General features: G+C 43.9%; 1 protein-coding gene across 2 annotated transcripts in view; it reads right to left on the reverse strand.

Annotated features, from left to right (window-relative positions):
- The window catches only part of SMARCC1 (SWI/SNF related, matrix associated, actin dependent regulator of chromatin subfamily c member 1), a 216,417-nt gene that overhangs the window by 30,562 nt on the left and 173,414 nt on the right, over window positions 1-12,441 (reverse strand). For both annotated transcript variants that reach the window (XM_053600509.1, XM_053600510.1), the window contains exon 25: window positions 7,898-8,032. In XM_053600509.1, coding sequence (XP_053456484.1) covers window positions 7,898-8,032 — 135 coding nt within the window. The remainder of the gene's footprint in view (window positions 1-7,897; window positions 8,033-12,441) is intronic.

Below are 12,441 nucleotides of genomic sequence, written 5' to 3' on the forward strand. Positions count from 1 at the left end.
CTCTTGCCTCAGCCTCCCAAGTAGCTGGGACTATAGGTGCCCACCACAACACCCGGCTATTTTTTTTGTTGCAGTTCGGCTGGGGCTGGGTTTGAACCCGCCACCCTCGGCATATGGGGCTGGCACCTTACCGACTGAGCCACAGGTACCGCCCATCTGGCTGTTTTTTTGTTTTGGTTGTCAATGACATTTAGCTGGCCTAGGCTGGGTTCGAACCCGCCACCCTCAGTGCATGTGGTCGGCACTGTAACCACTGTGCTATGGGTGCCGCTGAAGGCAGAGAATTTTGTTGGCTTTTATTTACCACTATAATCCCAGCACCTTAATGCCTGAAACATAGTAGGTTCTTTTGTTTTTTTTTTTTTTTTTTGAGACAGAGTCTCAAGTTGTCGCCCTGAGTAGAGTACCGTGTTGTCACAGATCACAGCAACCTCAAACTCTTGGGCTTAAGCAATTCTCTTGCCTCAGCCTCCCAAGTAGCTGGGACTACAGGTGCCCACCACAATGCCTGCTTCTTTTTTTTTTTTTTGCCATTGTTGTTTTATAGCTGGCCCAGGCCAGGTTCAAACCCACCAGCCTCAGGGTTATGTGGCTAGCGCCCTACCCACTGAGTAACGAGAGCCGCACACGTAGTAGGTTCTTTTTTTTCCCTCCGGACTTTACTTATTTATGAATTTTTATTAAATCATAGCTGTGTACATTAATGCAATCATTGGGTACAATGAGCGGTTTTAATACTATTTAACATATTTTCATCACACTGGTTAACATAGCCTTCCCGGCATTTTCTTAGTTATTGTGTTGAGACATTTATAGTCTACATTTATTAAGTTTCACATTAGTAGGTTCTTAATAAGTATTTGATAAATGAATCCATCATCTCTATCACAAAAGCTCTAACAGGCAAGCTGATTCTTCAGTCTCCTAAGCAATCATGCTTTTCTCTTCATACTTTAGGATTTGGGGTCATTCTTACAAATCACTTCAGTCCCCTTTTCCCCCAGGAAGTTTACCTTGATAATCTGAGTTGAGCATAACATCCCCTTTCTCTAAATTTTCACAATCCCATTCTGTTATAATATTTGATCTCTTTATGTATCAATGTCTTCTCCAACCTCTACCCTCCTTAAGGACAGGGTCTGAGTCTCCCATTTTTTTTTTTTTTTTAAAGAGACAGAGCCTCATTTTATCGCCCACTGTAGAGTCCACAAGGCCCAGCTATTTTTTGTTGTTGTTGCAGTTTGGCCGGGGCCGGGTTTGAACCTGGCACCCTCAGTATACGGGGCCAGCGCCCTACCCACTGAGTCACAGGTACCGCCCAGAGTTTCCCAGTTTTGAGTTTCCTATAAATGTCTCTCTTTTCTAAAGGTAAACAGTTTCCATACCTAGAAAAATGAACTTCAGAAACTCACAGAACGATTAATCCAGAAGTGATAAACTGCATCAGCTCAAAGACCAATTCTCCTTGGCCTCAAAGTGCTTTTTAAAGAGCATTCAAATGTAACAAACAAACAAAGAATTTGGCGGGGCTCTGGGGCTCATGCCTGTAATCCTAGCACTCTGGGAGGCGAGGTGGGTGGATTGCTTGAGCTCACAGGTTTAAGAGTAGCCTGAGCAAAAGATCCCACCTCTACTAGAAATAGAAAAACTGAGGCAACAGGATCACTTGAGCCTGACTTGGAGGTTGCTGTGAGCCATGATGCCATGGAGAGCTATGATACTGTCTCAAAAAAAAAAAAAAAAAAAAAAGCTCAGTGCCCGTGGCACTGGCCACATGACCAAGGCTGGTGGTTTGAATCCAGCCTGGGCCAGCTAAACAACAACGACAACTGCAACAACAATAACAACAAAAATAGCCAGATGTTGTGGCGGGCACCTGTAATCCCAGATACTTGGGAGGATGAGGCAAGAGAATCGCTTAAGTCTAAGAGTTTGAGGTTGCTGTGAGCTGTGTCGCCAGGGCATTCTACCCAGGGCGGGCGGCATAGTGAGACTCTATCTCAAGAAAAAAAAAGAAAAGCATTTCAAATGTAAATGCCTCAGGCAGAGAATAGGCACACTGGTTCTCTCTAGATAGATTTAGTCCACAACACAGCCCAAGTATAAAACCTGCCCTCTTTAACTGTTGGGTGCTATCTGCCTGGCAGGACAGGCTGCTCAGTCTGGCAGATACCGAGTAGTGGTCCTTCTTGTCAGTTCAGCATCCTTCCTGCAACTAGAGCCAATACTCTCCCGGAGAGGCTCTGTGACTTCCATAACTGCCTTCCTGAAATATTAGCACTTTATAATATGAGAGAGCTGGAAATAATAGCTACTAAGCATTAATTATATCTGAATTCATGATACCTATGAAAGATTTAAAATTTTATATCCTTAATTACTAAATACTTCAGTTTCCTTTTTTTTTTTTTTTGAGACAGAGTCTTACTCTGACATCCTTGGTAGAATGCTGTGGCATCATAGCTCACGGCAACTTCAAACTCTTTGGGCTCACGTGATCCTCTTGCCTCAGCCTCCCAAGTAGCTGGCTCTATGGACACCAGCCATAATACCTCGCTATTTTTATTTATTTATTTATTTTTTAGTAGAGACAGAGTCTTAGTTTATCGCCCTCGGCAGAGTGCTGTGGTATCACACACCTCACAGCAACCTCCAACTCCTAGGCTTAGATGATTCTCTTGCCTCAGCCTCCTGAGTAGCTGGGACTACAGGTGCCTGCCACAATGCTCAGCTATTGTTTTTTGTTGTTGTTGTTGCAGTTTGGCTGGGGCCGGGTTTAAACCAGCCACCCTCAGTATATGGGGCCAGCGCCCTACCCACTGAGCCACAGGCGCCACTCAGCCTACCTATTTTTAGACATGGGGTCTCACTCTTGCTCAGGCTGGTCCTGAACTCCTTAGCTTAAGGAATCCACCACTCTGCCTCCAGAGTGCTAGGATTACAGGCATAAGCCACTTCATAAATACTTAAGTTTCTTTTTTTTTTTTTGAGACAGAGTCTCAGCCACCATGCCCAGCCAATACTCAAGCTTCAAACAAACTTAAAATTTCTTTATAAACTCTAAGGTACTTATTTCTTTACAAATTATAGAACATTAGATAAATACACTGAGCTGAACAATCATAGGTTTGAGATCTGGCTCTGTCACTTGTGACTTATATGATCTGAGGTACACAACTTAATCCTGTCCAAACTCCCTTCTCAGTAATGCAAAAGAAATGGCCTTATGTTGTCATCCAGTATCAATCACTGCTGGATTATGCTTTTTGTTTGTTTTTTTTTTAAAGAGATAAGAGTCTCACTCTGTTGCCCAAACTGGAGTGCAGTGGCACGATCATTCACTATAATCTTGAACTCCTGGGCTAAAGTAATTCTCCTAACTCAGCCTCCTTAGTACCTGGAACCACAGAAGCATGTCATCGTACTTGGCTATGTTTTTTAATATTTTTTGTAGAGACAGGGTCTCATTACAAAATGCCAAGGCCTGTCTTGAACTCCTGGCCTCAAGCGTTCCTCTCAGTTCAGCCTCCCAAAGTGTTAGGATTACAGGAGTCAGCCAACATGACCCATTACCAGTGAAGTTATGAAAAAGGAGATTCGGAGCAGTGTTTTCTTGCTTATGGCTTCTTTGTATAGTTTTTTGGTGATTAAATGAGAAAATCTACTTAGAGTGCTTTAGCACAGTGACTAAACCAATAAATGTACACAAAGCCAAACAGCTTAGCAATTTTTTTTCACAAGCCAGGGTCTTGCTGTGTTGATCAGGCTAGAGTGCAGTGGCTACTCACAAGCATGATCATAGCGAATTCAGCATCTAACTCTGGAGGCTCAATCAATCCTCCTATCTCAGCCTTATGAGCAGTTGGGACTATACGTGTCTGCCAATAAATTCTAAGAATTCATAGTTGCTGACTATTGGCCTGCATAAATGGAGGCATATACTTACCTTTTTTTCCTTTTTTTTTGAGACAGAGCCTCAAGTTGTCCCCCTGGTTACAGTGCCGTAGCATCACAGCTCACAGCAGCCTCCAACTTCTGGGCTCAAGCGATTCTCCTGCCTCTGCCTCCCAAGTAGCTGGGACTACAGACGCTCACCACAATGCCCGGCTTTTTTTGGTTGCAGCCATCATTGTTGTTTGGCAAGCCCTGGCTGGATTCAAATCCACCAGCTCAGATGTATGTGGCTGGTGCCTTAGCCGCTTGAGCCATAGGCGCCGAGCCTATACTTACCATTTAGTATGTTCTAGACACTATGCCAACCACATCTTATGATTCTTTCATTAAAAACCCACACCTGTTCTAAACAGAAATCACTGGTAGGAAAACAGTCATAGCTTTGCTTGCCTACAGAGAAGGACAGAATGCTAGTGGTGGGGTAGACAGTTTGTCTTCATTGTGCACAAAATGAATGAGTAACATTTTGAAGTTCAAAGAGCCCATTTTGGCCAAGTTGGTCCCCAATAACCCCACTTCCTAATACAGTAGAACATCCATAGTTGAGCACCAACCTACACCGGCCAATTCCATGAAGTGGTCAAATTTTCATAGACTGGATATATACCACATATACATATCAGTACAGCAGGCCTAGTTCCTTATGTTGACTAGTTTGTTGCAGTAATGTGGGTGTTAACAAACTTAAATGTTGTATAAGTTGACTGTATACGTATTTACACCATCCCCACTGAATCCTGCCTACCCGTCCACCCTTGGAACCCAAGTTGGCCCATGTATCCAAGAGAATACAGCAGAAGTGATGGGATGTGACGTCTATGTTTAGGTCATACACGATATTGCAGCTTCCATTTTGAATACTTTTTTTTTTTGTGGTTTTTGGCCAGGGCTAGGTTTGAACCTGCCATCTCCGGCATATGGGACTGGCGCCCTACTCCTTGAGCCACAGGCACCGCCCATTTTGAATACTTTTTTATACTCTTGCTCGTTTGAATCACTGAGAAGCCATGTGAGATAATAAATACTTACTGTTTTCTTTTTTTTTTTTTTTTTTTTTTTGTAGAGACAGAGTCTCACTGTACCGCCCTCAGGTAGAGTGCCGTGGCGTCACACGGCTCACAGCAACCTCTTAACTCTTGGGCTTACGCGATTCTCTTGCCTCAGCCTTCCGAGCAGCTGGGACTACAGGCGCCCGCCACAACGCCCGGCTATTTTCTGGTTGCAGTTGGGCCGGGGCTGGGTTTGAACCCGCCACCCTCGGCATATGGGGCTGGCGCCCTACTCACTGAGCCACAGGCGCCACCCAATACTTACTGTTTTCAGTCAATAAATTTTGGGACAATTTTTTACATAGCAATAAATAACAAAGCTGGATTACATATATTCACTGGGTAAGGCTATGGACTCTCCGATACAAAGAATTTTTCTAGAAATGCCCCTGATACTGACTGTTAATAAAGAAAATAAAGGCCAACCATCAAAAAATTCAAGCAAAGGGGTGGCACCTGTGGCTCAAAGGAGTAGGGCACCAGCCCCATATACCAGAGGTGGTAGGTTCAAAGCCGGTCCTGGCCAAAAACTGCAAAAAACAAAAACAAAAAATTCAAGCAGAGGTTGGCAGCGCCTGTGGCTCAGTGAGTAGGGTGCCAGCCCCATATAATGAGGGTGGCGGGTTTGAATCTGGCCCGGGCCAAACTGCAACAAAAAATAGCTGGGTATTATGGCGGGCACCTGTAGTCCCAGCTACTCAGGAGGCTGAGGCAAGAGAATCACCTACGCCCAAGAATTGGATGTTGCTGTGAGCTGTGATGCCACAGCACTCTACCGAAGATGATAAAGTGAGACTCTGTCTCTAAAAAAAAAAAAAAGTTCAAGCAGAGGAATCTTGTATGCTCCACAGAGTCTTAGAATTTTCGATTGTGCTTTTTATTCAGAGATTATCTTGTAAAACATTTTGTGTTCTCTGATTAGAACTTAATATTTACCAAAAAATCAAAAGAAAAATCATAGTGGAGTTGCATGTGGGTCATTATGGAAGTTTTGATATACACAAGAATTAAGTAACATAAATCTGGGCTCCACACCTGTAGCTGAAGCGGCTAGGACGCCAGCCACATACACCAGAGTTGGTGGGTTTGAATCCAGCCTGGGGCTGCCAAACAACAATGACAACTACAACCAAAAAATAGACGGGCATTGTGGTGGGTGCCTGTAGTCCCAGCTACTTGGGAGGTTGAGGCAAGAGAATCGCTTAAGCCCAAGACTCCGAGGTTGCTGTGAGCTGTGATGTCACAGCACTCTACCCAGGGCAACCGCTTGAGACTCTGTCACAAAAAAAAAAAAAAAAAAAAAGTCATCACCCCCCTTCCAAAAAAAACCAAGAAATATAAATCTGCACTGTCGGGAAGAAATGAATCCCTCCCAACACCACCAAAAAGTCAAGCTAATTAAAAGTTGCATGAGTAAATAAGAAAGGATGCTGTTGGCTGTGTTTCTTGGAAGTGAAATAACGGAACATAACACAGTCTGTCTCAAAATTTTCACAGTGACCCATGCATGAGATAAATGATTATAAAAATAATTTACTGCAGAGGAAAATTCAGTAGGACTGTAAGAAGTAGCCCATTATACACTGCCCATGGATGTCTCAGAGCCAGTACATGGAACTGAAAATGGGTGTGGGATCTGCTATTCTCAGATGACAGACGACAGTTCCATCAGAAAGTTTAAAAGAGGGCGGCGCCTGTGGCTCAGTCGGTAAGGCACCGGCCCCATATACCAAGGGTGGCGGGTTCAAACCCAGCCCCGGCTGAACTGCAACCAAAAAATAGCCGGGCGTGGTGGCAGGCGCCTGTAGTCCCAGCTACTCGGGAGGCTGAGGCAAGAGAATCGCTTAAGCCCAGGAGTTGGAGGTTGCTGTGAGCTGTGTGATGCCACGGCACTCTACCGGGGGCCATAAAGTGAGACTCTGTCTCTACAAAAAAAAAAAAAAAGAAAGTTTAAAAGAGGCTTGGCGCCCGTACCTCAAGGGGGCCAGCCACATACACCGAGAGTGGTGGGTTCAAGCCCGGCCTAGGCCTGCTAAAACAACTACAACCAAAAACAGCCAGGTGTTGTGGCGGGTGCTTGCAGTCCCAGCTACTTGAGAGGCTGAGGCAAGACAATCACTTGAGCCCAAGAGTTGTGGGTGCTGTGAGCTGAGACGCCACAGCAGTCTACTGAGGGCTACATAGTGAGACTCTGTCTCAAAAAAAAAAGAAAAGAAAAGAATGTTTAAAAGAGCAGAGAGCTGAAGGTTTACCCTCTGCAGAGAAAGTGACTCAGAGATGAGGAAAGAGTCCTTTAACAATGTAGATGTTATTGTGTAAACAAACACTCAGGGTCATCCCAATCTGCAAGGCTAACACATCTGGACTCAAGTGAAAACCACCCAACCATCATGTGAATTTTGCATATTCCAATAATCCATTATATTATAGCCTTCCAGTATCCTAATCAGTTTAAGAAAATCCATAAAATGACAAAAGCTTACTAGGGCAAGATAAACAAAAATACTCATTCTGCTAACCTCCACCTCTAGAAGTTTTTTCTGATACCCTTTCTCCCCATCTTCCAGGGATTTCTCCTTTCTGTTCCCACAGCAGCACCACAACACACTATATAATCATTGTTTTCTTCATGGCCAAGAGGTGCACAAAGCTATGATTTACATAATTAGGGTTTAGAAAATGAACAGAGTTCCTTTTATTTATTATTACTGGCTAATAATCCTTTTGAAAGGACAAATCCAACAAAGAAAAATGACAGAAGTTAGCTACAGAGACCAATGAAATAAGTTACCATTTATCTAACCAGTATTTCGTGAGAAGTGGTCAGGTTTAATTGTCAAAAAGACACTGTTTCTTTTTTGTGTAACATTATAGTTATTATTCCTCTTACTTACAGCCTCTTTTTCTCTGTCCATGATAGTTTCCAGCTCCTCAAAATGTCGAAGTTTGATCTCTAGTTTCTTCATTTGTGTCTCGACAAGGAGAGCTACTAGGGACTTGATCTTTCTCTCTTCCACAGCAGCAAGATGCTAAGGGTAAGAAATTACTCAAATTATTTAGGTAGTCATTTGCTTAGCAAACATATGAATTAAGAAGGGTATCCCAGGTGTCCCTTTTGTATGTTTCTACTATTTTTTTTTTTTTTTGAGACAGTCTTACTTTGTCACCCTCAGTAGAGTACTGCAGCTTCACAGCACATCAAGCCTCAAACTATTGGGCTTAAAGTGATTCTCTTGCGTCAGCCTCCCAAGTAGCTGGGATTACAGATGCCTACCACGGCGCCCAGCTATTTTTTGGTTGTAATTGTCATTGTTGTTTGGCAGGCCCAGGTTGGATTCGAACCCACCAGCTCCGGTGTATGTGGCTGGCACCCTAGCCACTGAGCAACAGATGCCAAACCTATTTTTTTTTTTTTGTAGAGACAGTTTCACTTTATCACCCTCAGTAGAGTGCCGTGGCGTCACACAGCTCACAGCAACCTCCAACTCCTGGGCCTAGGCGACTCTCCTGCCTCAGCCTCCCTAGCAGCTGGGACTACAGGCGCCCGCCACAACGTCCAGCCATTTTTTTGTTGCAGTTTGGCCGGGGCTGGGCTCGAACCCGCCACCCTTGGTATATGGGGCCGGCGCCCCGCTCACTGAGCCACAGGCGGCGCCCTTTTTTTTTTTGATTAAAGACAGTCTTACTATGTTGCTTAGTCAAGAGTGCCCTCGCATCAGCTTAGCTGACAGTAACCTCAAACTCCTGGATTCAAGCAATGCTGCCTTAGCTTCTCAAATAGTTGGGACTACAGGTACCCACCACCACGCTATCTAGTTTTTTCTAAATTTAGTAGAGATAGGGTCTTGTTCTTGCTCAGGTTTGTCCTGAACTCCTGAACTCTGAGAGATTCTCCCACCTCAGCCTCCCAAGATGCTGGGATTACAGGCATGAACCCACCACACCCAGCCTCTACCAAACATTTATTTCAATTAAAAAAAATGTCTCTGAGGCCTTGGCACCTGTAGCACAGTGGTTATGGCACCAGCCATATGCACTGAGGCTGGCGGGTTCGAGCCCAACCTGGATCAGCTGAAGAACAATGACAACTACAACAAGAAAATAGCCGTTGTTGTGGCAGGTGCCTGTAGTCCCAGTCACTTGGGAGGCTAAGGCAAGAGAATCGCTTAAGCCCAAGAGTTTGAGGTTGCTGTGAGCTGCTACTGAGGGCAACATAGCGAGACTCTGTCTCAAAAAAAAAAAAAAAGAAAGTCTCTGAATGTTTTGTCCTTGTAGAGATAAATCACCTTAACGGTAAACTACTCCCTTCAAAAGAGTCTATCAAGGAGTGGAGGATAAACTAGGGCCAAAAAGGAGGACAGGTAATGTAGGGGCTAGTACCCCACCTCTCACTACCACCCCTACACTCTACCTGCCTCCACGGTACACGGGGTGGGTGCTCTAAACACTGAGCTACAGGCACCCAACTCCTACCACCCTTTTATTTTTTTTTTTAAGAGGCAGAGTCTCGGGCGCCTGTAGTCCCAGCTACTTGGGAGGCTGAGGCAAGAGAATCGCTTAAGCCCAGGAGTTGGAGGTTGCTGTGAGCTGTGTGATGCCATGGCACTCTACCGAGGGCCATAAAGCAAGACTCTGTCTCCACAAAAAAAAAAAAAGAGGCAGAGTCTCATTTTATCGCCCTCAGTAGAGTGTGGTGACGTCACAGCTCACAGCAACCTCAAACTCCTGGGCTTAATCCATTCTCTTGCCTCAGCCTCCCAAGCAGCTGGGACTACAGGCACCTGCCACAGTACCCGGCTATTTTTTTGTTACAGTTTGGCCAGAGCCGGGTTCGAACCTGCCACTCTTGGTATATGGGGCCAGTGCCCTACCCACTGAGCCACAGGCACTGTCCCCTACCATTCTTTTTTCCTGAAGAATTTTTTTGGGGGAAGGCAGGTAGTGGTTTCACAATACCCAACACCCAGATGCAAAGCTTCTCCCTTCCCTATGGTAAATAGATCATGTGGAGAAAAGAAAGGGAGAACAATATTTCAGCCTGAGTTTGAGAGTCAGGTCCAGAGTCAGAAAAACAAATACAGTACCAGACAGTAAGTTACTCTGGAAGCCTGCTACTCCTCTGCTACAAGACTGATATTACGTCTTACTTACCATCCTGCTCAATCCTGCTCAACAAAGCTGCGAGGAGGAAAATGCTACATTACCCATATCTGTTTAAGATCCTGAATACCTGTGAGGAATTAATCCTATCATCTATTTATACCATTCAAGAGCTTCCCCAACAAACTCCCGACACAGTTTTGCATTCACTTGTATTATATCTGCTAAATTTTGGGGATTATCTTGCTTCTACACAATGTTTTAAGAATTAGCATGGCATAGCTGCCCTATCCATCTCTGTTTTCTACCAAAACCTAGAAGCTAACATGGAAAAAGAGTTTAATAAAGGTTTTCGGGAGCTACATTCAGACATAAAACAAATAAGAGCCTCATTTTTCATTCTTTTATGGTTGGAATCAGAAATGTAGTTTTACAGCTGTGGAGGCTCATTTTAAGAAAGTCTCAAAAATGTAAGCAAATGGTGGTGATGATGTTTTACAGCTGTTAATAATGTTTGCCTCCCTAAACTATAATGAACTACATTAATGACACCAGAAGTTCAAATACATTATCACTGTACAGTGTTATACAATTTAAAAATATATATGTATTTCTTTTGAGACAGTCTCACTCTGTCCCCCCTGGCTAGAGTGCTGTAGCATCATAGCTCACAGCAACCTCAAACTCTTGGGTTCAAGTGATCCTCTTGCTTCACCCTCCTGAGTAGCTGGGACTACAGGTACTCTCCACAACACCAGGCTAATTTTTAGAGATGGGGGTCTTGCTCTTGCTCAGGCTGGTATAATTTCTATTTTTGAAAAGGAAATTTATGCATATGATAAGAAATTAAGTCACAAAGAAGTGCAAAAGAAAAAGATCCACATCAAGGAGCATCACTGGAATTTTAAGAACAAAAGACAGAGAAAATCCTACAAGCTTCCAGAAAAGTAAACAAAAAACAGGTTACCCAAAAATGATCCCATATAAGACTTTTTAAATTTTTAATTTATTTTTTTGTTTGTTTGTTTTGTTTTTTTGGCTGGGGCTAGGTTTGAACCTGCCACCTCCGGCATATGGGACCAGCGCCCTACTCCTTGAGCTACAGGCGCCGCCCTAATTTATTTTTTTAAGAGACAGAGTCTTACTTTGTTGCCCTCGGTAGAGTGACATGGCCTCACAGCTCACAGCAACCTCCAACTCCTGGGCTTACGTGGTTCTCTTGCCTCAGCCTCCCGAGTAGCTGGGACTATAGGCACCGCCACAAGGCCCAGCTATTTTTTGTTGCAGTTTGGCCGGGGCTGGGTTGGAACCCACCACCCTCAGTATATGGGGCCGGTGCTGAGCCACAGGCACTGCCCCATCTAAGACTTCTTCTTCTTTTTTTTTTGTGGAGACAGGGTCTCACTTTACCGCCTTTGGTAGAGTGCCATGATGTCACAGGACTCACAGCAACCTCCAGCTCTTGGGCTTTTCGCAATTCTCCTGCCTCAGCCTCCTGAGCATCTAAGACTTCTTAAAAGCAATGACAGATTGTTGAAAAAAAGACAAAATGCCTCCCAACTCTGAGGTATGATAATACATTTCAAGATAAGATTTTATACACAGCAACCTAAAACAATTAAATGTGAATACAGAATAAAGACATTTCTGAAATCACTGAAAAAGATGACTTTCCGCATAAGCTACTGAAGAACGTGTTCTAGCTAATCTAATTCAGCCAGAAAAAGATCAAAAAACAAAAGATAAAAAAAATCACAGACCCAACCAGAGAAAAAAGTTCTGTTTAAAGGGCACAGCAATAGGTCAAATGAAAACGGGACAAAGTAAGACTGGTAGGACAATGATACCCATTGCTAGATGATGGGCACAAAGAGATTCACAATACTATTTTGTCTTTTTTGACATATATTACAATACTCCCATAATAAAGTCTAAAGGTGGGGCCAAGCCTGCAATGCTAGTACTTTGGGAGGCTGAGGTGGGAGGGTGGCTTAAAGCCAGTAGTTCAAGACCAGCTTGGGTAACATAGCAAGACCTTGCTTCTACCAAAAACAAAAAAAATTAGCTGGGCATAGTGGCATATACCTGTAGTTCCAGCTATCTGGAAGGATGAGCATGTCGGCTCATGCCTATCAGCGTTAGCACTTTGGAAGGCCAAGGCTGAAGGATTGCTTGATCCTAGGAGCTCAGTGCTATAGTGAGCTATGATGGTGCAACTATACTCCAGCTTCCTTGACAAAGCCAGAAACTATCTAGAAAAAGTTAAAGTTAGTTGGGATGCATGTTCCAAGTGAATATCCAAATGTAGAAGAATGAACTGGGACGTCTACCTGATGTC

This window comes from Nycticebus coucang, chromosome 8, assembly GCF_027406575.1.
Source record: "Nycticebus coucang isolate mNycCou1 chromosome 8, mNycCou1.pri, whole genome shotgun sequence".
Classification (NCBI taxonomy): Eukaryota; Metazoa; Chordata; class Mammalia; order Primates; family Lorisidae; genus Nycticebus; species Nycticebus coucang.